The 27,893-nt window shown below is 41.4% G+C and overlaps 1 protein-coding gene across 1 annotated transcript in view; it reads left to right on the forward strand.

The window, feature by feature from the left end:
- RFX3 (regulatory factor X3) overlaps positions 1-27,893 on the forward strand; it is a 688,772-nt gene that overhangs the window by 574,939 nt on the left and 85,940 nt on the right. The window contains exons 12-13 of the mRNA XM_086961210.1: positions 14,385-14,539; positions 17,731-17,828. Of these exons, the coding sequence (XP_086817336.1) occupies positions 14,385-14,539; positions 17,731-17,828 (253 nt within the window). The remainder of the gene's footprint in view (positions 1-14,384; positions 14,540-17,730; positions 17,829-27,893) is intronic.

The raw sequence follows: 27,893 nt of genomic DNA on the forward strand, positions 1-27,893 counted from the left end.
AGATTCTCATCAGTCATAGCACCACCTCTATGGCACAAAGTCATATATGAATTTTAGTACCTAGATTACTTATTCATGAAGGGGAGATAGATTCAGCAGTCCCATAGTAGTACACATATGGCAGTTCACGAATAATACTCTTGAGCTCCAACAACAACCTTCATAGATGTGTCCACACCCCACTCAAGGAAATTCATGTTGGCAGATAGGGAAATGTTGAAAGCAGTTCCAAATCCGATGCTGCAAAGAATTCTAGCATTTTTTAATACTACTCCTTTTTATCACACATTCTTCCTGTGACAGACGTTGTGTAATTATGCTCTTTGGAATAATAGCAAAATGTATTAATGTGCTCCCTTTTGCACAGCTCCTCATGGTACCACTCCAAGTATGCCTTTGAGGACTGGCTGAATCTAGTATTTGTGGCAGAGGCTGCACTGCCTGCAGTGCTGAATACAACATAATTGACTCATTGGCAGGTGTTTCACTGATCCAGTGCCAATAGTAATAATAACTACAACACTTCACATATAGAGAGGGGGTTACACTCAGAAATGTAACCCAGGGTCCACAAGCTCTGTATCTTAGTTTATCAATACATCTATCTTAAATTGCAAAAGCTTGGCCTGGCTTTGAAGGCTGTTCAGTCGCACTGACAGGTGAAGGTGGTGTGGATCTCAATGGACAACACGACAGGAGAAGTTTTTGTGAATAAGAGGAAAATTGTCACTGCTCCTCTTCAGACAGGAGCTTCCCATGACATTCCAGGAAACTAAACAATATTACGGGGACACTTTGTAGATGGTCAGGTAACATTTACAAATGTCAACGCTATCAGACAGTTGTAGGGGACGTCTTCAAATTAATTCTTGGCTACAAATAGAAACATAAAATGTCTAGACTATCCCACCAAATACTCAAAGCGACAATCAAGGAGCAGTGCCATTTGGATAAGTTGGTACACGACATTTGAGGACAATTTCCCTCAATCCACCTTAGTCTAACGGTGTTCATGTAGGTATGTATGTATGAATGTAGGGCTGTATAGGTAAAACATAAACCTAGTTTGAGAGCAATGGAGCACTGAGGTAACATACACTATACACATTTGTGTGTCTGCATGGTCCAAACAGCCCTCGCATTTGCCCCTCATTAATTGGTCTCATGAAAAGTACACAATATGAAACTGTTTTTTTATGTTTGAAAAGGTTTATTTGGATGATAATGATAACAAATGACATCAGGAAGAAGAATACAAAGCATATAGGATAAATAAGAATCATGACATTCCTAATGTCAAATTAGAAAACAAAAAGCATTTTATGATATTTTAAAGGGGAAAGAGCAAGGGGAAAGAAGGAGAGAAGGGTAGAAAATAAAATAAAATAAAATACAAAATACGAAGCAAAGAAAAATCACAAAAAATAACAGAGCAGGTAAGATAATATAAGCAATCATCAAAAATTGTATAACATACGGAAAAAACCTTGCAATGAATAAAGGCAGTAAAACATTATCGAGATATGTATGTAGGAGAGAGTATAATCATTCAAGGGGGTTTAAAATTCTCAGAAGCGGCAGGGGACGGTTTCTTTTGAGCTGAATGATCTAAGTATACAGTGAGAGGGAGCCAATAAAGATCAACATTACGAGGAGGTTTACAGGAGGAAGCAAAGGAGACATCTAGTCTATGAAAGTGACATAAGGAGTTCCACCAATGTTGCATGGAGATATTTGTAAGAGATTTCCAATTTGAAGAAATGTGTTGAAAAACAAGTGCAAGCATAAGATCAAAGAGACCTCGAGAGTGTGGGGGTAAAGTTAGTGCATTTGAGAGACTGCCAAAAAAAAGAAGAGGAGGTGAGTATGGAACAGAAAGTGAGAATATATGGGAGATACAAGATCAAACTTGTTTCCAAAGAGCAGAAACCGCAGGACAGTAGAAGAACATATGTAAAAGGTCAGCATTAGCTGACTTACAAGTCCAACAGGCAGAGTCAGAGGAAGAGGAAAAGCGAGAAAGGGAAAGAGGAGAAAGATAGAGTCTATGATATAGAAAAAAGAGAGACTGAGTGAGAGATGCAAAGCGGGAAACTTTCAAAGATTTGGTCCAGAGTTTGTCCCAAAGAGAAATGAGCCAAACACAACCCAGATCTGATTCCCAAGAAAGTTCCACTTTGGATTTGGAATGCTCCGGGTTAGGAGAAGAAAAGAATTTATAAATAAGAGACGCTTTAGGAAAAGTAGAGAGTATCGTCAGAAGAGGAGAAGGAGTAGTGATGGAGGTTGAGAAAGGAAGAGAATAATAACGATCTAAAATGATTTCCATAAGAAGGGTGTATTTATGCATAAAGGAACATGGGCAAGGAAATTGAAGTTGAAAATGTGGGAACGAGCAAGGAGTTACACCATCAAAAAGCTGACGGATCCATATGATACACTTCCGTCTCCAAGTGGTCCAACAGATAGGTCGATTCTTGAAAAGAATAAGCGAGTTGTACCAAATGGGAAACTGTCACGCGATATAGATGGGGAGAGGAATAAAGGTTGAAGAAGAGAAGAGGTATATTTAAACAAGGTAGATGAGACATAGGGAGATTTATAGGAGAAACGCACTAACTCCTCAAAAGAAAAGGGCGACAGAAAAGTCTGTTCAATAGAGAGCCATAGAGGAGAGAAAGGGGAAGATGTCAATGAGAGCCAACGTGAAGCTTGTCGGAAGGAAAAAGATTTATGATAAAGACGAAAGTCTGGAAAATTAACACCACCATTTGATTCAGATTTACGAATAGATAGAAGAGATATTCTAGATTTTTTGTTTTTCCAAAGAAATTTTGAAATAGAGGAGTCAAATCGCTTGAAGTACAGGGCAGGAATATGCACAGGTAACATGGAAAGCGTATAAATAATAATAGGAGCGATCATCATCTTAATGGAGTCTAGTCGACCCCACCAAGAAAGAAAAAGAGGATTCCAAGAAGAAAATAATTGGTCAATTCGTGAGAGGACAGCAGACATATTTACTTTAACAGAGGAAGAAATAGAATTAGAGAACCAGACCCCAATATATCTTAGTGCTATTCCAGGCAAAACCAGTGGAAGAAAAGAAATGAGGGAGACAGAACTTGGTCAAAGGGAGAATTTCTGTTTTGTCTGACTTGATCTTATAACCAGATACAAGGGAGAACGTCTCAAATTCAGACAATAAAGAGGGAATAGACGATTCAGGATCTGAGATAAATAAAAGGATGTCATCAGCATATGCTGAAAGCTTCAATTGATGATCACCATAAGGAAAACCGTAAATAGATGCATTCTGGCGAATGGAAGATAAAAATTGTTCAAGGGCCAAAACAAAAAGAAGTGGAGAGAGAGGGCAGCCTTGACGAACTCCTCTCTGAAGAGTGAAAGAAGAGGGTTGGCCATTCACAAGAACAGAAGCTTTGGGTGAGGAGTATAATAAAGAAACAAGAGAAATAAATTTGGGGCCACAGCCATGCCATTTAAGAGAAGCAAATAAAAAAGACCAATCTACCCTGTCAAAAGCTTTTTCAGCATCAACAGAAATGGCAGCTAAAGGTATTGATAAAGAGGGGGCTTTATTTAAAACATTCAAAAACAGGCGAGAATTATCAGAAGTGAGCCTTCCTTTAATAAAACCACATTGTTCTTTGCCAATAAGATGTGGCATGAAAGAATCCAAACGTAAAGCAAGTAATTTTGCAAAATGTTTATAGTCAACATTGACTAACGAAATAGGGCGATAATTTAAAAAAAAAATGGGACCACGGCCCTCTTTTGGAATAAGACAGATGGTTGCATTTTGAAAGTGGTTGTGAAAGTGGATGCTTGCAGCTGTACCAGAGGAAGCAAAAGATTGAAAAAGTAATAATAGTTTGGGTAGTAAATGGTCAGAAAAGTGTAAAAAAATTCCACCGGAAAACCATCGGGACCAGGAGTTTTACCCTTAGTAAGAGAAGATAGCGCTGCGGAAAGTTCCTGGAGGGTGAGATCAAAATCAAGGGAAGAGAAATTGAGATGTGACATATTATGATTTAGGTAACTTTTCAAAGTAAGAATGAAGCATAGAAGAAGTAGGAGGAGATTCTGGAGTGTAAAGTTGTTGATAGAAAAGTAGAAATTTCTCAAGTAGGAGAGTATTGTCAGGGGAGAAAATGTATTCAATGGAGGTATGTTCTTTGCGAGATTTAAGATAGTTAGCTAAAAGCTTACCAGATTTATTACGACCTCCGTAATAACGAGCACTGTACGGAAAAGAATCGAGGAGGCATTATCTGTAGAAAGTTTATTAAAAGAGATCTTTGCATGCAGAAGTTCTGGGAACATACATTTATCAGAAGAGGTATAGAACTGATGTTCCAATTTCTTTATATATGTAAGAGAGGACTTCCGTTTCTGGAGAAATTGTTTCTTCTTCCAGGAGACAAAATCAATAATAAATCCTTGTGCAGTAGCTTTAAAAGAGTCCCAGAGAGTATGAGGAGGAATGTCAGGGGTAGAGTTAGTGAGAAAGAAATCATCAGTAAACGTTTGAAACGAGGAGGAGAATGTAGGATCAGTGAGAAGTGTAGGGTTAAAGTGCCAGCGAGAGGGTTTGGGGTGAGGGGGAAGTAGATCAATATCCGTAATAATGGGAGCATGATCTGAAATAACAATAGGTTCAATAGAGGAAGATAAAAGATTCTGGGTGAGAGAGTGGGAGAGAAAGATATAATCCAACCTAGAGGAAGAAGCATGGGGGTGTGAGATAAAAGAATAGTCTAGAGTGTCAGGATGTGTGAGTCTCCAAGAGTCTGAAAGATTAATTTGAGATATAGTGTCCAAAAATTGCTTATGAGGTTTGTGGGGAATGAAACGAACAGCGGTCAAGAAATTGATCAACAATTTGATTACAATAACCACCTAAAAGAAGAAAATCATCTTTGTGCTGTATACATTTACTTGTAATTAAATGCCAAAATAAACAATCAGGTTGAGTAGGACCATAAATATTAAAAAATAATGAATGAAATAGAATTAATCAACAGTTTAGCCAAGATCCATCTCCCCTCCAAATCCCTCTCTTCAAATAAAACTTTACATTTTAACTTTTTATGAACTAAAATAGCAACTCCATTTTTTTATCAGCAGAGGGTGAAAAAAAAACAGTACCCACCCAATTTCTTTTTAATTTAAGGGAGTCCATGTCATTGAGGTGAGTCTCCTGTAAAAGAACAATATCAGGGGTATAGGAAGATAAGTGAGAGAGTACTCTCTGCCGTTTAATGGGGTTAACAAAACCTTTTACATTCCATGAAATAACTCAAAATTAGCAAACAGGGTAAATATGATAAGACTGAGCCTAGAAACAAAATAAATTGCAAGAATAATGCAAAAATCAAAAAACATGCAAATAACATACTGCTGAAGGGAGAAAAGAGCATAAAAGAAGAGAAAGAGTGGTAAACAACTTCAAAAAGTAGGAAGTGAAAGAAGAGGAGAACGAAGAAGAACCAAGGTAAAATAAAACCAGAAAAGAGAAAAGAAAGCTGAAAGAGGAGAAAGAAACCAAAAGAATTAAGAAAGAAAGAAAAAAAGAGAAAGGATAAAGGATGGAAGAAGAAAGGGAAAGGAAAGAAGGAAGAAGAGACAGTACATATCCATAAGGACGACTGAACATAACATACCTGAGGGGGACAAACAAATGGGAGAAGGGGCAATGGCGACACCCAACAAGACGAGTCGCTCGAAGGGAGGAGGGTCCACCAACCAGGGCAAGAAAGTCGAGGAGAAGAAGCGACTGCACGGAGTTAGGAAGAAGACATCAGGAACCTGTATACGGGTACATAAAGGAGAGACAATGAATGAGAAAAGAGAAAAAATACAATAAGATAGGTGTCATAATAGAGATGACAAGGGAAAGAGAACCAGTACCATATTACACTAAAGAACAACCATAAGCAAAATAACATGAAAAAGGAACACGGGAAAGAATATCAGAATATCAGAACATCCTAAAGAGTAGAACACCCTAAAGAATAGAGGGACAAACAGAGGAGGAGGAAAAAACAATCAATCAGCCAGTAGGAGGAGAAGAAGTATCCATGCCACTGTTGGAATGAATCTGGATAAAGTTCTAAGTTCTCCAGGATCTTGAAAGGTCCATGTCTGGTTTTGATGTATAACCTTGAAGATGCAGGGATGAAACAGGCCGTAACGAGCACCAAGAGAATGAAGTGGAGAACGTAGATTGAGAAATTCCTTTCTTCTGGAAGCAGTAGCATTGGAGACGTCTTGAGCAAGGAACACCCTTTGTCCCAACCAGGATACTTGGCATTTAGAGCAAGCCGCAGAAAGGACTGTGAGAAGATCCGTGAATTTCAAGAACAAAATAATGACTCCACGTGGTTTGGCGAAGTAGAGACGCGGGGACCCAGCCTATGAGCTCTTTGAATTAAGAGAGAAGTTGAAGGAGGCATCTCCAGGAGTTTCGGAAGAAATGAGGTGAAGAATGCAACAGGGTCATCCCCTTCCAAGGTTTCTGGAAGACCATAAATGCGAAGGTTGTTCCGTCTATTCCTATGTTCCAAATCCTCGGTATGTTGTTGCAGGGCGAGGACTGATTTTTCTAATGAGATGATGCGCTGATTATGAGAGGGGATCTCTGAAACTTGTTGTTCAACAGATGATATTCTACTGTCCATAGAAGACCACTTCTCCTTCAATAGTTGCATTTCGTTGTTGGTATCCTCAACAAATGGCCTTAGAGCTCGAATCTCCTCCAAAATTAGTTCCATGGAGATAGGAGATGATGGTTTGTCTGGAGACGGAGGATCATGTTTTAGATGTTTTGAGGAGGCAACAGGAGGAGATGACTTAGAAGAAACGGCTTGTGTGGAGGAAGAGAGATTTGGCGTAGCGACAGCCATTGGAGTTGCAGTAGAGGGTACACCAGAGGAAAAGGACGTCGAACTCTGAGCACTCCTGGATGAGATAAAGATAAATTTGGGTTTGCGCAGTTTGCCCATGGGATGTTGCAGTGAATGAAACCAAGGTGACAGTACTGATATTAAAGAGGTGTGAGAGGCAGCACTGTAGAAATAAATGGATTTGCCTTGTACTGCGTAGAATAAGGAAATAACGAGCTACCGCCGTTTTCTCTATAGATATGAGCAATTCCTACCAAAACAGTACTAGCAAAAAACTGAGTATCAAATCACATAGTAACAGGTCATTGGCATTAACAATGCTGGTACACTGGAAGCAGAGGCTGTGGAGCAAAAAGTCATTGGTATTAACAATGCTGGTGCACTGGAAGCAGAGGCTGTGGAGAAGAAAGTGTATCACAAAGACCCAGGCACAGAGAAGACATCATGAGGAAGAGACCTCTAATAGGAGAGCACAAAATTCCAGTAATGTAGGTACCACAGGCATATTGGAAGATGCTCTCATTAAATTGTAAAAGTCCCGGTAGAAATTCTAGTCAGGAGCTCAAAATGGCGGTAAGGAGAGAGTGAGGTAAGACGCCGTAGGAAACAGAAAAAGCAGAAAGTTTTCAGCCTGACTGTGTAAGATGTAACATCCCTAAAGGGCAGTTGGAAGCATTATCCTGGCGAAGGCCCATGGTAACAGGAGTCAGGAGAGGCTTATGACAAACTTGAGGTGAAGCTTTCCAAACCGCGGCTCATGCATCAGCCGCGGCGCTTCACAAAATGGCGGCCGCAAGTAGCGCGAAAGACGTGATAGCGGTAAATCAGGGAAAAAGAGGCATTAAGTGGCCAGAAATTCATCACCAAAGTCCAGCGGTGTTCCGGCGTAATTCAGTGGGCTCCGTTGCTGAAATGAAGAGGATGGCGCACAGTTAACGATGGAGACGCATCCCAGCTCGGCGGAACTCCACACCTAAGCGGCCATCTTGAGTGGCGCCGAGACCATGCCCCACAATATGAAACTGTTAATATGTCCACAAGTCTCAAGAATGTGCTAGGGCAGGTCAGCCTCCCAGACCCTTGCTCACGGAACTTAGTTAGCTTGGTTCCTGAAATTAGGTATAAGTGGTTATTAATCTATAGTTCAGGGACCCCTGTGGGTCTTCAAAGCATACTCAGGGCGGGCCACGACTCCTTAGAAAACTAAATAATGTTAGAAAAGAAGAAGAAACATGTAAAATTGAAAATTTGAAAACATTCTGTAAGTGTCAAGAAATTTAAAATAGAAGTCTAAAATTAAATTGTATCCTCAAATTAATTTGTGGGACAGTGCAATTGCACCAAGCAAAATATGGTATAGACAATGGGTTGCTTTAGTGGAATTTAGAAAAATCTTCAACCTTCCCATTAAAATAGCTTTTTTTTAATAATTGTGTGTGAATTAAATAAAATATTACATCAAAAGTGTATTGTTTTGTGGCTCGAATAATCAAAATTGTTTAGGCCAGGGCCCCTGGCTTCCAATAATGACTAAGTGGAGGCTTCAAGATACTAGTAATGATTCAGTGGGGGTTCATGGAAGTCAAAAGGTTGAGAACAACTGTTCTAGAACAGGGTACTTACGCCTACCTTAAAGGGGTATTGACCTCATCAGTGAGACAGAAGAACAACCACGCCATATTGCTATGCAGCAAGTGAATCTCTTTGCCTCATGGTGTATTCAAATATAGATAGTGCTATTTTCTGCCTAGTGCAGGATATTCTTCAATATTTTGAACATTTCTTATTTCTTATTCATCGCGAGTCTACTTGACACTTTTGTCGTACAACAATAGGAAAAACCCCTCTCCCTTTAGGATGATAGACATACTTGCTACCTTAGAGGCACTCAAGCATGTTTACCCAACATGGCGTATCCCTCCACCAATGTGGAATCTATATGAATTGAGAGAACTACAGCACTCACAATGTGGCATCATATGTGGGGATTCAACAGGACAAGATTGTCTTGGGTATTCATTCACTATTTTATACTCTAAGTCCGGTCCATGTTTTATGTTGGCCAGATAACAAAAATGCCTCTTTCTTTAAACACCGTATTTACCAGCAGAAAGAGTTTGCTGTATGCTTGATGTAAGATGAGCTCTTGGGTATTGCATTGAAGGAGAATGAGCCATCATGAAACCTTAGCAAATGTTTGTGTCCCATGTGGCTATTGTCTGTATAATGTGGTCACAAAACCTGCCATTGTTTTTGAGAACAAAGACACTGCACACTTGACTATGGGTACCTTGCATTAGAAAGAAAGCAGTATTATTCCAAGAACTTAATTCTAGTACCTTCGATAAAATTACCTACTTTATTAATCTGGATGGCCCACCATATGTTAATAACACTTCCTTAAAAACAAGGAGATACATGTTTGCTGCTAGTCAGGGGTGTTTAGGCATGAAGTGCAGGGATTATTTGCTTTGTAGACAGTTGGTGCTGAGTGTACCAAAGCACCAGCAGGGTCCTATACCTCACCTTTCTCGGTTCATTAATGGAATCGGAAAGGCTGTTAAACCCATAACTCTTAAGCATATATACCATAACAAAATCATCAAACCTGGAAAATTGCACATAGAATCTCCTCACCTGTAATGCAAAGGATGCCCAATAATATTGCCTAAAGTCAGGGAGAGCCAGGCCGTCTTTTGCTTAGGCGGGTGTAAAATGTTCATATTAGCCCGAGGGGTCTTATTCCCCCAGACAAACGACGTCATCATATTATCCAATCTAATGAAAAACAATGTCTCTACCCATCTGCTCTTTGGTACAGTGCATTGTATAGGTTTTTGTAAAATCAGTTGTTTTCTCATTTTAAGTCCTTGTTTCTGGTAGATATTAAGACCAATCAGAAGCACTAGTTAGGAAGTTGTTCGCGGCAGATAAGGCTAAAGACTCCCTTAGCTCATGGTTCAAGGAATTTGGCCATGATTCATGCTCAAGGTATTGAGGGGATCTGTGCTAAATAGAGTTGCCGAACCTGTGATAATATGGACAGGGATAGCTGGCAAAAGTATTTCATCTTTGGGTTTTTTCTATTAAGGAGCTAATTTTCACAGGATGGTGTTTTACAATGGCTGCATACTGTACTACACCCCTATTGGATTTAATAAAATGTTCCGGGCGATAAGTGGGAAATGCCCTACATGTGACTATCAAGAGGACTGGAAACGTCTTTGGTCATGTGTGGTTTTGAAGACTACTGGACACAGCTTTTTACTCGGATTTCAGTTAGAGTACGTCAGTAGGGTGAACCATCGCATATCTTGGCACTTTGTGGCATTGCTGCTGATTCCCTGTATGAGAAAGAAGGGGGACAATTTATTTTTATCTAAATGGTGGAATCCTGATCGATTATTACTAAACACTGCGAGTCTACTATTGGTCCTACATTTTTAAAATGGTCCAATAGGTTAAAGATAGTCCGAGAAAAGGAGCTTTGATACCATATTCAGCTCGATAAAACAGCACGTTACCGGAAAATGTGGGTATTTTTGCCTAAGAGAAAGAAATTGAGTATGCTCTCACATATGGCCACTTGGTAGACTATTGGTTGGATGTCCACGCAGCACAGGGGTATGGCACCATTCCAGGTTGAAAAGTACCGATAAGTATTTTTGGCACTTTCTTATACCGGGTCGTAGGGGACCCAATGAGGTTGCTGCTGCTACTGGGGTGAATAAATCAAGCACATTAGGCTATATCTGCACTTTAGCACAGCTCTTTTATGTTTTTTTACACTTCTCTTCTGTATTTTTGCCTCACAATAAGAAACTGGGTATGTACTGATATATGGCCATTTGGGAGACTGCTGGTTGGATGTTGACATTGTTCAGGAGTGTGGCAACATCCGAGTTTGATGAGCACTAACCGGCACCATGGGCACATTATTATACCAGGCTGCAGGTTACTCAATTTGGTTGCTGTAGCTATTGGGTTGTTCAATTATGCACTTTAGGCGACATTTGCACTTCATTGGAGCTCTTTTTATAGGTTCTGTTTTTGTTTTTGGGAAATATGGCACTGTAAGCATGATGATATTGAAAAAGGAAGTCCTTGAAGTGCTTACATTGGTTGATATGAATTTTAATCATTTCATTTATTACATTGATATTTTTTATCAATGAATCATGACAGTTTGAACTATGTATAAAGCTGCACCTCTTGCATAAAAAAGAGAGAAAGCAGCATCCTTGACCTTATGGATGTAAAATGGCTACTTTATGTTTTGTTCGTTAATTCACTAAAAACTACTGTGTTGATGTTAGGCAAGGCACTAAGCAGCAACTGGTCAGCCAGCACTAAAGAATCTGTAATCACTCAGTCACCAAGCCCCCATCCATGAAGTAGGAACACTGCTTTGCAATAGATGTCCAGAATATGGATCTAGAATATGGTACTGCTGCAAAAGGAGAAGGACCCTTATATATAACAATCATTATGCAGCTCTTCATCTTAATCATCGGCCAGGCTTCGTATACCTGTGACAGGGTTTTGGAACCAATATGCAATGAGATAGCCCTAATGGGGGTCACCTCTTCCTCACTGACTTAGGCCACTTGTAGTGTAAAGCAGGAAAGTGTTGTCCTGAATTCACTCTAGTTTAAATCCTTACTGTTGCTGCCAATATTTTTGGTTATGTTTACATTTTGCCCAAAGCTTTCAACAGCTTTCTGCAACAGAGGATAAGCTCAATGTCACTTCCAGTCTGTCAAGCCTTTCAAATTCCATAAGCAAATCCAGGCTTCCCTAAAATGCAGTTTGTATATTTAGAGTAAAAAGGATGCCTGCATTGGATGGAGTACTCCAATACTGTACAAAATGCAGAGATATGAAAAGCTTAGGTTTCAGTACTCAACAACTACAACGTAAGATTATGAAAGTCAAGTGGGAGAAAAGTCTTCTACAATTGTCTAAATTGATAAATATTTGAAAGGAATTTGCTTTCTGGGTATATGGACTTCCATATTCGAGATCACTCCCACCCTAAAAGCATGGGGCCATGATCTCTAGGCACGGCCATCAGGTATGTTAGTTCTGATTATTGTTGGTTATGATGAGGAATAATCCCCATAAAAGCAAACAATGACTACCATGATCTGAATGACACACCTTGGGGGAACATAGTGCAGATTACAGAGAGAGTGAGTAATATGATTAAACAGGGGAGTGTCTCACCATCTATCCAGCAGCTAGTTTACAATGTTCTGCATGAATATAAGCAACATGTGCAGGTCTACTATGATTCATGTGTTTTGAGATAAAGGCGTGGATCAATAACTGCAGGTCTTGTGATGAACCGAGTTTGTGCAGCCTACTATTGTGATTGTGAAAAAGAAAATTCATGTTGAAAACAGTTGCTTCTGTCTGTTCTAGGCGAAAACAAGAACAAGGGGCATGTTCCAGGGGAAAGTTAGGCTAATCTACAATAATAATCGAATGCACAAACGCAATCACAAAAACGGGTTAAGATGATGTCAGAAAGAAAGAGGGCCTTGCAGACTTTGTGTTCACATTAATTCTTTTTATCAGTAAAATTCAAATTGATATATACACAGACACAGAAAAAACAATAGTGCTTTTGTGTCCCCAAGTGAAATGGAACCATATAACAAACAGTGAAAAACATGTAACGTGTACAGCTTGGTTTCTACAATTTTTTTAAAAGGCGACCAAAGATTAACTTTGTAATGATTCCAGCTCCTGTGTACAATAGTCAGAGCTGTTAAACTGGTTCACTTTCAAATACAGTGACTGCGTTTCGACCCTTTTACAGTGCAGGGTCTCTTCAGGACCAAGGTATTCTGTCCTTTCTAGGTCTTTTGGATAAGTGGGCAGACACCTATGGGGTAGTATTATTGTAGCCCGTTGACAAGCCAGTCCAATCAGGGTGATGTACTAATTATCTAGGAGATCAACTACAAAGCAGCAAAAAAACAGAGTAGGTCCTGTGTCCAAGGCAACAACTGACTTATAGGAATTGAAGATGTCTTGAGCATCAACACAGTTGAAATAAATGCTTCTGTAGAGACAGGCTATAAAATGCTAACACTTGGCTGAAATGGCAACATTGATTTACATCTCTGTATGTCCAGTCATTCCTGCTAACCACCGTATGGGAAATTGGGAATTCACAAGAAGTTTTGCATCCGTTTTGAAGCCGACTTAAATAACATCTGGCAAGGTTGCATAATGCACATGAGTAGTTCTATCTTTAAAGAACTGGTATAATTGACAACTCTGATCCTTCTTTGAAAGCACCCTCATGAATGTGCATTCTGGATGGATCATACTGTACCTCATCCAGAAGAGTTCAGTAGGACGGTCCTTTCCTTCCACAGATCCTATGCGGCAAATGCCCCTATGACATACTTCCATTGGCATTCTTGAAAGGATACCAAATCAACTACTAGGATGAGTCATTGTCAGTTTCACTCCTTAGGAGCTCCTGGTTCAAGGCCTCACGCTCCACTGATTACATCTTCAGGTTCACAATAAGTAGCGGGTACAAGTTGTTTTGTAGCAGGATTAGAACTGGTGGAGCAAAATTTACAATTATTCCTTTTGACCAGTTCATACTTGCTTGTACTGTGTCACAGGACCAATGACCCATTAAGGGTAGCTGAAACAAGACCTGCTCCAGCACTCTCATTGTTTGGACCCATCAGCTTGCCAACTGTGATGCCATGTATCGTAAGGAAACATAGCTTGCTACAGTTATCCAAAATAGCATAGCCTGCATTGTGAATGCTCCAATACAACAGATTCCCACGAAGAATAAATTCCTCATATCCTGACACTTTATAGTGCAAACTTTGATTTCCTTAAAGACAAAAACTGCTGAGTTGCCACCTATGCAATTTCCTTTCACTCTGTCAAAAGTACTCTTTAAATGACTTTACTATCGGTCAGAGCAGCCGTCCACTAGAAGCCTATTTAACTGTAAATTGCATTGGCCCAATGCATGTGTCTTTATCATTTGTTACCGATGCTCCTGTAATGGTTATATGAAGAGGAGGATGAGTTGCATGTAAGTCTATTGCCAGTATTGTGTGTCATGTTTGACAGATATGTTTCTTTTGACTGCCAGCGGTCGCCTTCCACTCCTCAGATTTCACTCCTTTGACTTTCCACAAGAAGCTCAGTCATGAGGCTGCTGTCTATCCTGTAGCATGTTCAAGCGGTTTAGATGCTGATTTTCAACTGATGAATCAGGGTGTTGAACCTGAGGATGGTGGCCCGTCAATGCTAGCACATTGGTAGCCTCAATGAGTCTTTTCTCTAGTTAGACCTTGTGATTTTGCACCATTGCTCTCAGCTGAAAACATGTCAACAGTGTAAAAATAGTGCTGTTTCTCCAATGTACTCATAGCGTCGAATTCACTCTTTGTAAATCTTTTCATGCAGCAATTTGAGTGAAATCGAAAGTCGACTACCGACGGTGAAACTGATTGCTCTCTGCAAAAACGAATCTATCTTGAAGTGGATGTGTAACTGTGACCATGTGATGTACCAAGCTTTGGTGGAAATTCTAATTCCTGATGTCCTAAGACCTATTCCTAGTATGTGGTTTTATTTTATAATGTTTCACGATATGCATTTTCATGCACAGAGCTACAACCTAAGACTTACTTTGTTTTGTAAAAAGTTTTTTTTTAAAGTGTTTATTTTTCTCTTACTTCTTTTTCTGCACTCCCTGAAATTTTAATGTACTTGACAGTTCATTGTGCAAAATATCACTACTAACGATCCGTCTTTGTGTAGACATTATATTTCTTAATATTAGATGACCTTGAAAAAGGTCGAAGAGCTGTTGAATTATTGTCTGCAACTGTGTGTCTCTCACTTAATACCCTTGATAATACGCCGAAGTACTGTCCTCCATGGCAATGCTGTAGATGGAAGAGAGTGTGTCTGTCATGTTTCCTATGTAGTTAGTGTTTTGAGTTGTGCTCTTAGTAAGTTTTGTTGCAGTGTCTACCTTGAAAATTGAAGTGTAAAGGAGTGAGAAATAGAATATGTAATCATTATCTGCGACAGTATGGATGGAGAGAAGGTGCAGCATAGCCTATGCAGGAAGAACTTTTGTGTTGTGTGTCTATGGCAGAGATTGAGCAAACCATTATTATTATTATTATTATTATTATTTTAAAGTTTTTTATAGCGCTAGCTCGACCCGTAGGTATCAGAGCGCTTCACATACACCCAGTACACAGCAGGAGGACATTACAATTACACCGTAGGCCGACAGTAAGGAAGCAAACCATAGACACAACTACAACATGGGAATAAATCTGCAGTGCAGCGAAGGGGGAGAGAGCAAAAAGAAAGGGCTAGAACGACATCGTCCGGTCACCAACTATCCATGAAATTCCAGGGAGAGGGGAGACAACTTGGATAAAGAAGACTAGGTTAGTTGACGTTGGTCATGAAAGTATTTGTTTGTTGTAGCAAGCATGTTGCTGCAATCACTCATGGGTATAGGAGAAATGTGTGAGAAAAGGTGCAGCACACCTCTAGCGCACAGTTTAAACCATGTTAAGTATGGGCATAAAATGGACCCAGACGTGAAACTCTGGAGTGGCCAAGAAGCAATCGATTGGAATGATCATTATGTAATCAGCCAGGCCATATGATCCGAGGAGTTCATTCAGGAGTCTGAGAGATCAACCAAAAGGAATGGGTATTGTGCAATTAGCTGTAGTATATGTTCATCTAGGTTCACCATGAAGCATCAGAAGCAACCATTATAAGAGCAGCCATTGTCTACACCTTTGATGTCCACCATACTAAAGGGTTTGATGGTGTTACGTGTGGAGCAACATGGGGACAGCATTATGGTGTGGTATATGGCTGAGAAGTCCTCCCATATGAGGAAGGAACCAACCAATTGGAATGGACATTATAAATCTAGCCATGGTTCAGGCTCTGATGGGTCCACAGCAGGGAGTAACCCATTGATGACTATCCAGGAGCGGCAAAGGTTATGCAGCCAACCATAGATAGGAATCTGTAGAGAAGCTGCCGAAGAGTGGCTCATGTGAATGGCATTGTACAAATAGCCATGCTGTGTGATGTGAGTCGGCAACTTGAGCGTCAGCAGAGCAACCCAGATGAAAAAACATTTTACAATCAGCCGCACTCCAGAGTCTGAGAGTTCTACTCATGAGCAAAAAGGAACAACTCAGAGATATGGGCAGCATAGAACTAGCCATTGTATATGTCCTGCTTGGTCTACTGTGGAGTGACAAATGGGCAGCATTATGCGATGAGCCACAATGCATGCCCAAGTAGTCAAACAAGACAGGGAACACCCATAAGAATGAACTTTACATAACCAGCCTTGACATACTTGCTCTGAGTAGTCCACTCATGAGCAGCAGGCAGCAACCCACTGTATAGTCATTCCAGAATTGGCAAAGGAATGGCCATTAGGAATTGGTCTTAGAGATCCACAGAGGAGCAACAGCAGAGCAACTCATAGGACTAAGTCTTATACATCCAACAATGCTGTATAGTCTGCAGTACTGTACCGATGAGTAGCATTGAGAAGTCGCTAGGAATGACAACCAGCCATATTGTATGCTCTGATGGGTTCACAGTGGAGAGACAAAGGGGTGGAACTCAGAATATATGTCCTGCTTGGTCTACTGTGGAGTGACAAATGGGCAGCATTATGCGATGAGCCACAATGCATGCCTTAAGAGTCAATCCAGACAGGGAACACCCATAAGAATGAACTTTACATAACCAGCCTTGACATACTTGCTCTGAGTAGTCCACTCATGAGCAGCAGGCAGCAACCCACTGTATAGTCATTCCAGACAATTGGCAAAGGAATGGCCATTAGGAATCTGTCTTGGAGATCCACAGAGGAACAACAGCGGAGCACCTCATAGGACTAAGTCTTATACATCCAGCAATGCCGTATAGTCTGCAGTACTGTACCGATGAGTAGCATTGAGAAGTCACTAGGAATGACAACCAGCCATATTGTATGCTCTGATGGGTTCACAGTGGAGAGAAAAAGGGGCGGAACTCAGAATATCTAAATGCAGCATTTCTGTGCTGCAGGGCGGTGTATGTTTTATGCCGTACTTCGATCAGGTGCAGTGATAAGGACTTCATCTGTACCTTTGAAGACAGGGCTTGGTACTATGTCTTAAGGCTGTTCTCACAAGAATACATGGCGAAAGCTTGCTTCTAAGAAAGAATGGACCTTAGAGGCGAGTAGCATGGTATTTCTTCCACTTTAGCTGAACTTGCATATTCCTTGAACTTTCAAGACAGATGTAATTATTTACGACAGTGAAAATACTTTTTGGGGAAAAAGACTGGTCTTAAGGAATTTCTTAGCACATGTGGTTAGTGTTTTGAAAATGTACTGTTTTATTAAAGTATAGCTTTCTGTTATGTATGGTATTAATGTGTTGAAAACATGCCTGTTGCCGCCGATTTGTGTTTGTTTGAATGGAATTTGAAAATGTATGTAATATCCTTACTAGTTTAAATCAATGGGAATGGCCTGCACTGGTGTTCACGACCCGGGGAAATGCTTAGACTGCAGGAAGATTGAGAATAGAATTCTTGTTGTTAGCATGTGGCATTCTGCCTCACACTCCATCTAAGGCTGGGACTCTGGTAGAACTCATGGATGTGGAATGCGCGTGTCGTGAGTCCAGGGGAGTTGCTTTTTGCAGGACATGCACTTTGTGATCTTTAACCCTCTGTTTTTTCGTTCCACAATGACTAGGTGCCTTGACCCAAGCCATTCGAAATTTTGCAAAAAGCCTTGAAGGTTGGCTTTCTAATGCTATGAACAATATTCCCCAGAGAATGATACAAACCAAGGTAAGTAAGTCATGTATTACTTTTTAGAGCTGAACTTGGTAGGGAAAATTGTTAATGGACTATCAGAGAGGGTGGAAGGACTATAGCGGGAGAATGGGTGCTGTCAAAACCATTTAGTACTTTTTTTATGACAAATTGATCAGTGAACAAATTCAAATGATCGGAATGTATTTTGTTTAACAAGTATTTGATTTGTAGACGTTTTATGCTTCTGCAAGTATCTGTTCCCATTCAACTGACGGTCTGAGAGGCGGAATGTGAAAATCAGTGTGTCATGCCCTGCAATGTAGAATCTATTTCCAGGTGTCTTTCCAGTACAATTTAAATGGGCATCAGAGAAGCTCATCATAAAATGTAAAATGCAAGTTAAACTTACATATCTACATGTGCTGCATGGTTTGTAAGTATTCCCTTGATGCCCATCCCCCTTTAACTTCCTAAACCTGTAGTATAAAGGGCGACGTATTGTAGGTAGGCTTATTGAACGCAGTTTGCTCCACTCACTAGGTAAAACCTAAGGTAAGGAACATTACTGTCTGACAAATGCAATTGCTGTCTATGCAATTGATTTGCCAAGAGAGGTGCGCTAGTGTCGCGACCGCTGGACTTGAATGTATTCCCTTCTCCAAATTCTTTAAATGACACCTGCGGTTTTATTAGCAGACCTCACAATGGGAAGATGTTCCTTTCAAAATCGTTGTCTCCTATGATTTAAAACAAAGACTAATGAAAATGTTTGATATCCCAGTCTGCAGAGTGAAATATGGAATGCACAGTTTTATCTGCTTTGTTGCATTATGCCAAACTTATTTTTTTCCATTGAAAGCCGCAAATAGCATAAAGTTAAACTAAATTCTCCTCATCATTTTAGTTGAGTCTTCACAATGAAACATGGTACAGTTAATACTTGCAGCAAACACTGGGATTTTCCGAGCTGTCCATATTTGTCAATGGCTATGTTTATAGTCCTGGGTGTTCTTTTAAGAAATTTGTGCATCTATAGTGGTTGACCTCAAACCTGGGGAACCAGGTTCGAGTCTCAGTCTGGACGCTCAACATCCTGTGATTCTGGACAATTCACTGAGGGCCCAGTTTCCAGGACCGCTAGAATTGTGGTGGCTCGGCGGTGGTGGTCCAGCCACGGAAGTGCCATGAAAACCGTGGCTGAGAGGAAACAAAGGGGCCCCATGGTTCCTCACATGTGGATGCACTACCACCCTGTGTGCGTGCACTCAAGTTTCTACACAGCATGGACTTTACAGTCCATGCCGTGCAGGAACCTTTTGCGCCGTTGTTATTGTAGTGCATTTTTCAAAGGCACTGTGGCCTTTGAAAGAGGCACTGCCGAGGGACCGCCACTCTGCCCACCTGCCAGACCACTTTTAAGTCATAATCTGTCATAATCTGGCAGGCGGGTGGCAGTGAGTCTTGGCAGTATGGGACCTTGGCGGTGGTGGCCCGCCCGCTCGCGCACTGCCGAAACTCGGAATCAGGCCCTTAGTCTCTCCGTGCCTGACAAAATGAATGCGTCCATCTGTAACACAACTTGTGCTTATGTAAAGTGTTCTGATACCTTTGGGTCTAGTTTTCGCTATATAAAACAAAACAATAAGTGACGTATGTCATTCCTGGATAGATGCAAGTACTGAACTGCAGTGCTACACGACTATTATAAAAATACCAAGGATGGAATGAGCATTCAGTATACACTTTATTCAAAGAAGCAGGAGATGGCATTGAAACCCAGACTGTACTCTATTGTTACTCATAAGTGATCATTTTGAAGAGAGCAAGGATGGGATGTCGAGCAGACTGAAGTTTTACTTCATTCTGTGTAAGTGATTTCGTAAAGGAGAAGCACCCAAGGATTGAAGCGGCATGAACACACTACTCACTTCTCCCACTTAAATGGTCTTTCATCCTCAGATAAGATTAGGTATAAGTGGACACTCTACCACTGCATCTATCTTAGATGTGATTTCCACTGCAGGGGGTAGATAGAAGTGGGCATGAAGCCTAAATGTCCCCAGCACCAACTAAGTACACATCCATTCTTTTTTGGTATGTTTGTCACATAAATATTTCTACAAAGAGTCAAATATGGTTCGGCCATTGTTCTTGCAGGAATTAGGTTTTGTCCTGAGCAATAGGAAATATGATAGCATATAAAGACTGCAAGTCTCCATCGCTTTGTCCTATTCTGCTTGCTTTGCACACTTAATTTACGATTTTGAGCTGTACTTTTCATTTCTCAGTTCTAATCATAGTCAAATCGTTTGGATAGCACCAGTAAACCTTGTGGTATCCAGTCACTAATGCTCATTCCATGGAGGACTATTGTCACAACCATGCCTTTTAAAATATTTAAAACAATAACATTCTCAGCTTTACTAATTTCTTTCTATAGCGCATTTGATAACCTTGCTCATACAGTCTTGAAGCATATTTACTCCAATTGTCTTTACTTGAGGAACTTTAAGCAATCATCTGCCTCTAGGCCTCTAGCCCTTCAACCCCTACCCTGCACATACTCAACTGTTGTGGCTTTGCAATTTTTATGTGCCTTGCCTGAAATATCTGAAAGACTGAAGTGAAAATGCTAAACCTGCTACCATCCTAAAACAGTGTATTTTTTATTGATCTCCTCTGTTTTTACTGGGACACTCTGAAATTATTAACCACTTACATTTGCTATGAAAACTTATAGAGTACAACTTACACCCAAGGGTTTCTTGGCACTGTGACAACCAGGAGGTAGAGGAGAATAGGACTCAGGTTAACCAAAAGTTTGCTTAAACAGCCACATGGTCAGAGAATGAGGCCAGGTAGGGGACATGGAAAATACCACTTTTAATTTCAGCCCAAACTCCCTCCACAAATTCATGCAGAGAGATGACCACTAGGTCTGTAACCTTTGTCTCCCGAAAGACCACCAAGACGAGGACTGCGCGGCACACACAGTGTTCAAATCCAAGACCTTGACATTACACCGAAGACAAAGGCTGAAACACTACACTGCCATGGCCAGCACTCACAAGCCACAAGTCCTACTTAAAGACATTGGACTATCCACCAAGGACGATGACAACGTCGAGGAGGACGAGCCAGCTCGCGGCAGAGTTATACGTCAAAACCTACGCCACCTATGCCGAAAAGACGCAGGTGGTGAAGAAATTGGCGAAGGATGCCAATAAGAAGACCCATAAGGTAATCAAACCTCCAAAAGGCCCAGAGTCTGAAGTCTCTGAGAAAAATTCCTACAAGGCAACCTTGGCGGTAAAACCATTTTTGACTGAAGGTCAGCCAAGAGCGAAAGACCCCAAGGATCCCAACTGAGGGAGACAGACGCAGGGAAAAGGCTGAAATTGTCGCCGGTCCCATCCATTCGAGAGGGAGCTAGAGAATATATCAAGCCTTCGGGAACGACAGAACCGCCGACCCTGAAGAAAAGACCTTTGCCTTACAGAAAGTGCAAGATATCAAAAAGAAAGAGCGAGGTTGAAATGACAGCGCTCCTACAAAGAAAAAAGGAGTTCTATGAATCCTTAAAGGAATTTCGGATCATGTTGAAACCCTCAACGTCCTTCAGCATCGAAGACGATCAGTTGGCTGTGGAGGCTTCAGCAACACCAGAACCTCATGAGGAGGAAGAACAAGAAGAGTTCTATGTATCTGAGGGGAATGGGGGGCCGAAGAAGCAGCAGGCTTCGACGAAGAGTCGTGGAACCATCTTGACACCGAGTCATCAGAATAAGGAGTTGATAACTATCCTTTAAGGTCTTGCTTTCTCCTCAATTATACTAATGTCGGCCTCCAAAGGGCTTTTACGCATACCAAATCTACCCAGCTTTCTAGATCAAGGGAAGGAGGCTTTTCAGGAGCCTACCTCTGCAAAGGCAGTGACCCCAAGCATTGAAAAAAGTACAAGCATTCAACGCAAAACACAAAATATACACAGGGAAATGCCTCTGCAGACTCCATCCTTGTTTCATCTGCAAGAAAGCGGAACAATGCCCACGCCTCCACAGGACCACATCATGAAAGGTAGAGCAAGAGGCCTGCAGCCCGATTCATGAAACAAAATTGCGCTCGCAAAGGGCCAGATTCTGAGAATCTGGCCCTTAGCGAGTGTGATTTTTGCATTTGGGATTCATCATTCCAAATGCAAAAATCGCTATTCGCGAAATCGCATATTTGCGAGGAATTGGATTTAAGGAATCTCTAATAGAGATTCCTTAAATGCAATTCATCAACCAATTTGAAATTGCGAATTCGCAATATTTGGTCGCTATTTACCACAAAGTCTGACTTAGTGGTAAATTGCGAAAAAATAGAAAAAAGCACTTTTGTGCATTTTTCTCAGTTGTATGTTACACACACACACATGTCCTTTGGACATGTGTGTGTGCAACACCTGTGTAAATTTGAATTTCAGGGGTGCTACAGGGTGTCCTTTGGACACCCCTGGCACCCTTGAAATCGCTATCTTATTTGCGATTAGCTAATTGCTAATCGCAAATAAGGAATACTCCCCATTCATTCCTATGGGCCTTTAGGAATGCTGTTTTGAGGGTGAGTGATTTGAGATCAGTCTTGTGCCTATGCCCAATGCTAACCTCAGGCATGTGTTGGCTATGTTCGCCTCTCTTGCACGACTGCCTAGGCCCTCCTTTTTGTACTTTGTACTTTGGGAGGTTGCATGCGGAATTCCAATTCATTCCATTGTTGATGGCCATATCTGTTTATCAGTGCATTTGAATTTGCAAAGCCCCACTGGGTTGCAGCATCTGTCTCCATCTTCCTTCTGACCATATCTACAGGTAGATTAATCAAAGACCCGTTTTGCGAGTCTTTAATAGCGATTCATAAGGAATCGCTATTACAGACTCGCAAAACGGGATTCATGTAGGAATCGCAAAATTCGGCCCATAGGAATGAATGGGGAGTATTCCTTATTTGCGATTAGCAATTTGCTAATCACATATAAGGAATGTGTAGGAATCGCAATTTATTTTGCGATTCCTACATGAATCCCGTTTTGCGAGTCTGTAATAGCGATTCCTTATGAATCGCTATTAAAGACTCGCAAAACGGGTCTTTGATGAATCTACCTGTTGATATGGTCAGAAGGAAGATGGAGACAGATGCTGCAACCCAGTGGGGCTTTGCAAATTCAAATGCACTGATAAACAGATATGGCCATCAACAATGGAATGAATTGGAATTCCGCATGCAACCTCCCAAAGTACAAAGTACAAAAAGGAGGGCCTAGGCAGTCGTGCAAGAGAGGCGAACATAGCCAACACATGCCTGAGGTTAGCATTGGGCATAGGCACAAGACTGATCTCAAATCACTCACCCTTAAAACAGCATTCCTAATTGCAATCACTTCACTGCGAAGAGTGAGTGAACTGCAAGCACTAACAATACAGGAAGCCTTGGGCATATGCACAAGATGAATCTCAAATCACTCACCCTCAAAACAGTGTTTCTAATTGCAATCACTTCACTGCGGAGAGTGAGCAAACTGCAAACACTAACAATACAGGAAACATTCCTGCAAATGCAATTGTTCTCCCTGAGCAAGCTCGCACAGGAAATCTGGCAATGGGCAATACCAAGGAAAATCAGTCTGCAATCCATTCACCTACCAGGAAAAGAAAGTACTGAGGCAGACAGGGTGAGCATACAGTAATGCAGCTTGCACGAATGGGAACTAAAACAATAAACACTGGAGAAAATCTTCAGGACCTGGAGGAGACGAACAATAGACATGTTTGCAACAGCAAAAAAAAACAAATATGCCAAACCTTCACCTCCAGGTTTCAACACCCCCTATAAGGAGGGAATGCCCTGTCAATTTACTGGTCAGGGAGATTTGCCTATGCTTTTCCTCCGATTCCACTACTACCCAATGTACTGAAGAAAGCCCGACAACCAGGGACAAACCTCATTTTCATAGCCCTACAGTGGGCCAGACAGACCTGGTACTCAGACCTACTGGAGATGTGCAATGAACAAATAATCATGATCAAAGCAGAACATGATCTACTACCAATGCAAAAGGGGAAAGTGTACGACCCATAACCAGCAACACTCAACCTAGCGGCCTAGCTTCCAAGTATCTAGTGTTAGGGTGTCTGCAACAGCTACCCTGGACATTGGAAAACTTTAGAGAAGCAAGGAAGCATACCACACAAAAAAGTTATGAAGCAAAATGGAAGAGGTACATCCACTGATGCACAAACACGAAGATAGAAACAAGAACAAAACAAGCGACAGTATTGACCTACAGCATTCACCTGCTAGACAGTGTGTTATCCTACTCATCCTTAAAGAAACACCTGGCAGCGATAGTAGTATACACAAGGAGCACTTCATGTAGCAACTTATTCACATTCCCAGTGTTGCAGAGATTCTTGGAATTATCTAAAAGAACTGCAACGCCAAGATCAGTTTAAGCACCGGATCTCTATATTGTTTTATATGCTTGCATATATACATTGTTACAGCTCGATGGTGGAACTTTCCTTTCTTTTCACTGTCCTAGTACTTCTAATAACTTTCATTTGCTTCTGTTTAATTGATCATTGCAGCACATATATACAAGAATCACGTTGGTTCAATAAATATTGAAAACATCCCACTATGTATTCCTTATATATTTCTCTGAGCGAAGGAGAGTACACTTGACTGAGCAAAAGGTGTTGAGATCTGTTACTATGATTCCTGGGGGATCAGGGTTGTCATGTTCAGTGGTTGCCAAAACCATATGCTACCCACCTAGGGTTAGGGGGCTTATGGTGGCATTTTGAGCTAGCTGGCCTATAAGACGACATATCCTGAGGGGGTGCATGGACTCAGTGTGGCATCATCCCAAAGGTTATGCTTTACACAAACCTGCAGTTCCTGCCGTAGCGTGGAAACTATATGACACCTCCCCATCCCCATGGTCTTGAGATTCACCTTTGCTTTGTCAATATTGTTGTAGTCCAAGCTGGGTTGCATGTACATGCTATAGAGTACCTACATTGTCCAAGGTTTACTCTTGCTTCTTGCTTTTTTAGTATTCTTAACATTCATTTCAAAGACACATTTGAAAATAGCGATACACTTTTTAACCACTCCTCCCCTCCTGCTGAGATTCCCCAGTACATATTCTCCTCTCCCCAGCGAAAACCATTTCCAAGATTCCTCCTAAGATTTCTCTCGACTGGTCAATGACGTGTTATCTAGTTCTAGTAGCTCACTTTTACTAAGATGAAGCCTCCCATGATGTGCTGCTCAATCCACAATCACAGTGCATGCTACGTAAGTGTCTCAACACTCTGCAGTTCTCGATGCAGTTCTGCAATGATCACATAATAATCCAGAGAGGCTTTTACTCACAATTGCACTATTTACTTCATCCCATTGAATGGGCATACATACTGAATTATTCTCACAAAACACAAACCAGACATATTTTATTTGAACAAAAAGTGTTGGACAAAGTTACCTTCTCTCTGTCTTTTGAGTCTTCCTTTATAGTTCTACGTTACTCATAAAAAAATCCTCCAAAGACCTTACACATAGAGGGGAACACAATAGTTCGAGGCATATGAGCTGCAGATCACACACTGTGCGTAGATCGCCATCTGGTGTTGAACCCGAATGTTTGCACTTTGTTGTTGTCTTGGTAGAAGTCTTTGGAAGTCACAAGATAGGTGACTCATCCTGTGGACAATAGTGCACATGGGTATCGACTCCATCATCAGATTGTTTTTTTCCACCATCGGGCTCCGATGTGTTTGACGCGCTCTAGTTCGGATTCATTACCGATCTACCTTTCAACACGCAATCCTTCACCCATTCTACGGTATTGTTTTGAACGCGCTTCCCAATCGACACACATCTCTACAAACTTGAATCTCTTCGATCCGGGTCATCGACGTAGGCCTTCGGGCCTATCTGCACCATTAGGCCTTTTGACTCCTGTAAAGGACTCCTTTCAAAAAGTGTCCTCAATGTAGATCCAAGTTTCAACACGCTGATTTCACGAGGTGTGTAACCTCTTCCTTACGCCCGCGCACAAGGCCAAAGACTATCCAGCTTGTGCCTCTTTCCGCTCCAAGAAAACAATACGGGATCGTCGAGCTCGAAGAACTATGGCTCGATCATCAACATCGAAACTGGGTGATATCTTCCAAGAAGGCATCAATGTGCAGGGGCAGATCGAAGAGGGCAACTTCAGCACCTCTAAAGCCGACTACTCCGACTTCGAAGACATCACTCCAGGGCAGCGCGTCGTAAGTACTGACGTTGACCACCCCCCCCCACACCCATTCATAAAAAGGCTTTAGTAACACCTTCACCCTTGGGCCTATGTGCACACCGGGACAAAACTTCCCACGCCCCGCCATCGGGCCTGGCAAAGAAGTCAACACATAAGCCTTCAGGTGACTCGGGATCGAGCCAGCCTACTGTTGGTGCCGAAACCCCATCCCCGGCACCGAAAAAAGACAAACAGAAAGAGAAACCACTGACAAGCAGCCTACCTTCGGTACCAAAACTCCATCCACATCCCTGACACCGGAAAAAGACATACCCAAAAAGAAACCACTGCCTTCGTCCGCCCCGAAGCCTGGTTCCAAATCGGCACATTGAGCACGGAAATCCACTGGCACTGAACCTTCGGATCCGAAAAAATCATTGGAACCAAACAAACAACCAGTTCCAAACTAAACCTTTGGAACCCAGGAAAACTCCTAATTCCAAACCTAAGGACAATAATACAACTCCAAGATTTGTGCCACACAAACAGTTGGACCCGAAAAAATCGGCACCGAAGCAAGACACTCCACAGGAGGAGCTTTTTTAAACTGATCCAACCCAAAAAACATAATAAAAATAGAACAAAATAGATCCAAAGACAGGTCACCTTAAAATTAGTGTTTCCAACAAAAGGAAAAATGGACAAACCTCCACCATCTCCACTTCCTTTAAAGAAAAGAGACATTGCTACTTCTCCTTTGAGGATTCCTTCTCCACCTGCTCCCCCACACCACATTTCTCCTATCCCATCTCCAGTACCCTCACAATCTCCTCCACCTCAGAATGATGAGGACGACTTTGGGGACGGAAGGGATGATGAACCTTTAGGAGAACCTATTCATGCTAATATCCCAAATGACCCATGGGACAATTATTGGCAATTATGGCACACCAGATGTTCCTGATACACCACAAGATGATATCTACTCATCTCAAAGGTCCACTTCCATTTTCCCAATGTATGCTAAAAGGGGTAATCAAACAAGCTAATGACCTTTTTAAAGATCATGTAAGGGCTTGAGTCATTAGCCCAAGAGTGGAAAAGAAATACAAGTCTTCCCAAGCTGACCCTGACTATATTAAAGGGATTCCCTTGGATTCCTTGGTAGTCTCCAAAGCCTGGAAAAGGGCTAACTCTCAGACAATGCTCCACCGCCTGATAAGGAATTAAAACTGTTGGACGCATCTGGTAAAAGAACAGCGTCTCAGGCCGCCAACATATGGAGAATTGCCAACACACAGGCTTTGCTGGCTAGGTATGATAGGGCACACTATGACGAGACCCAAATACAACACCTTCCAGATCAATATAAAAAAAGGGCCAATGATCTCACCCAGGAAGGGAAACTTATAACTAATACGTCTATTCAATGTTCACAGCCTCCCGAGCTAGCAATACCAGTATTCTTTTACACAGACATGCATGGCTACGTATTTCTGGGTTTTAACCCGAAGTTCAAGCCATTATATTGAACCAACCCTTTGACCACGAACATTTATTTGGGCCTAGTGTAGATTCATCTTTAGAAAAGATGAAAAAAGATACTGATACTGATACTGCCAAATCAATGGGAGCTTTGCAATCGCAAACTCCCAGTTCTTTTCGTCGCTCCTCTTGTAGGGGCACCTCTAGAGCTTTTACCACTGACAATTCCTCCACCTCCTATAAAAGTCTTACCCAGACGTCCTCTACCAGAAGTTATTACAGAGGAAGCTACAGGGGCAATAACAACAAGGGTAGAGGCAAAACTA

This window comes from Lissotriton vulgaris, chromosome 3_1 (assembly GCF_964263255.1).
Source record: "Lissotriton vulgaris chromosome 3_1, aLisVul1.2, whole genome shotgun sequence".
NCBI lineage: Eukaryota > Metazoa > Chordata > Amphibia > Caudata > Salamandridae > Lissotriton > Lissotriton vulgaris.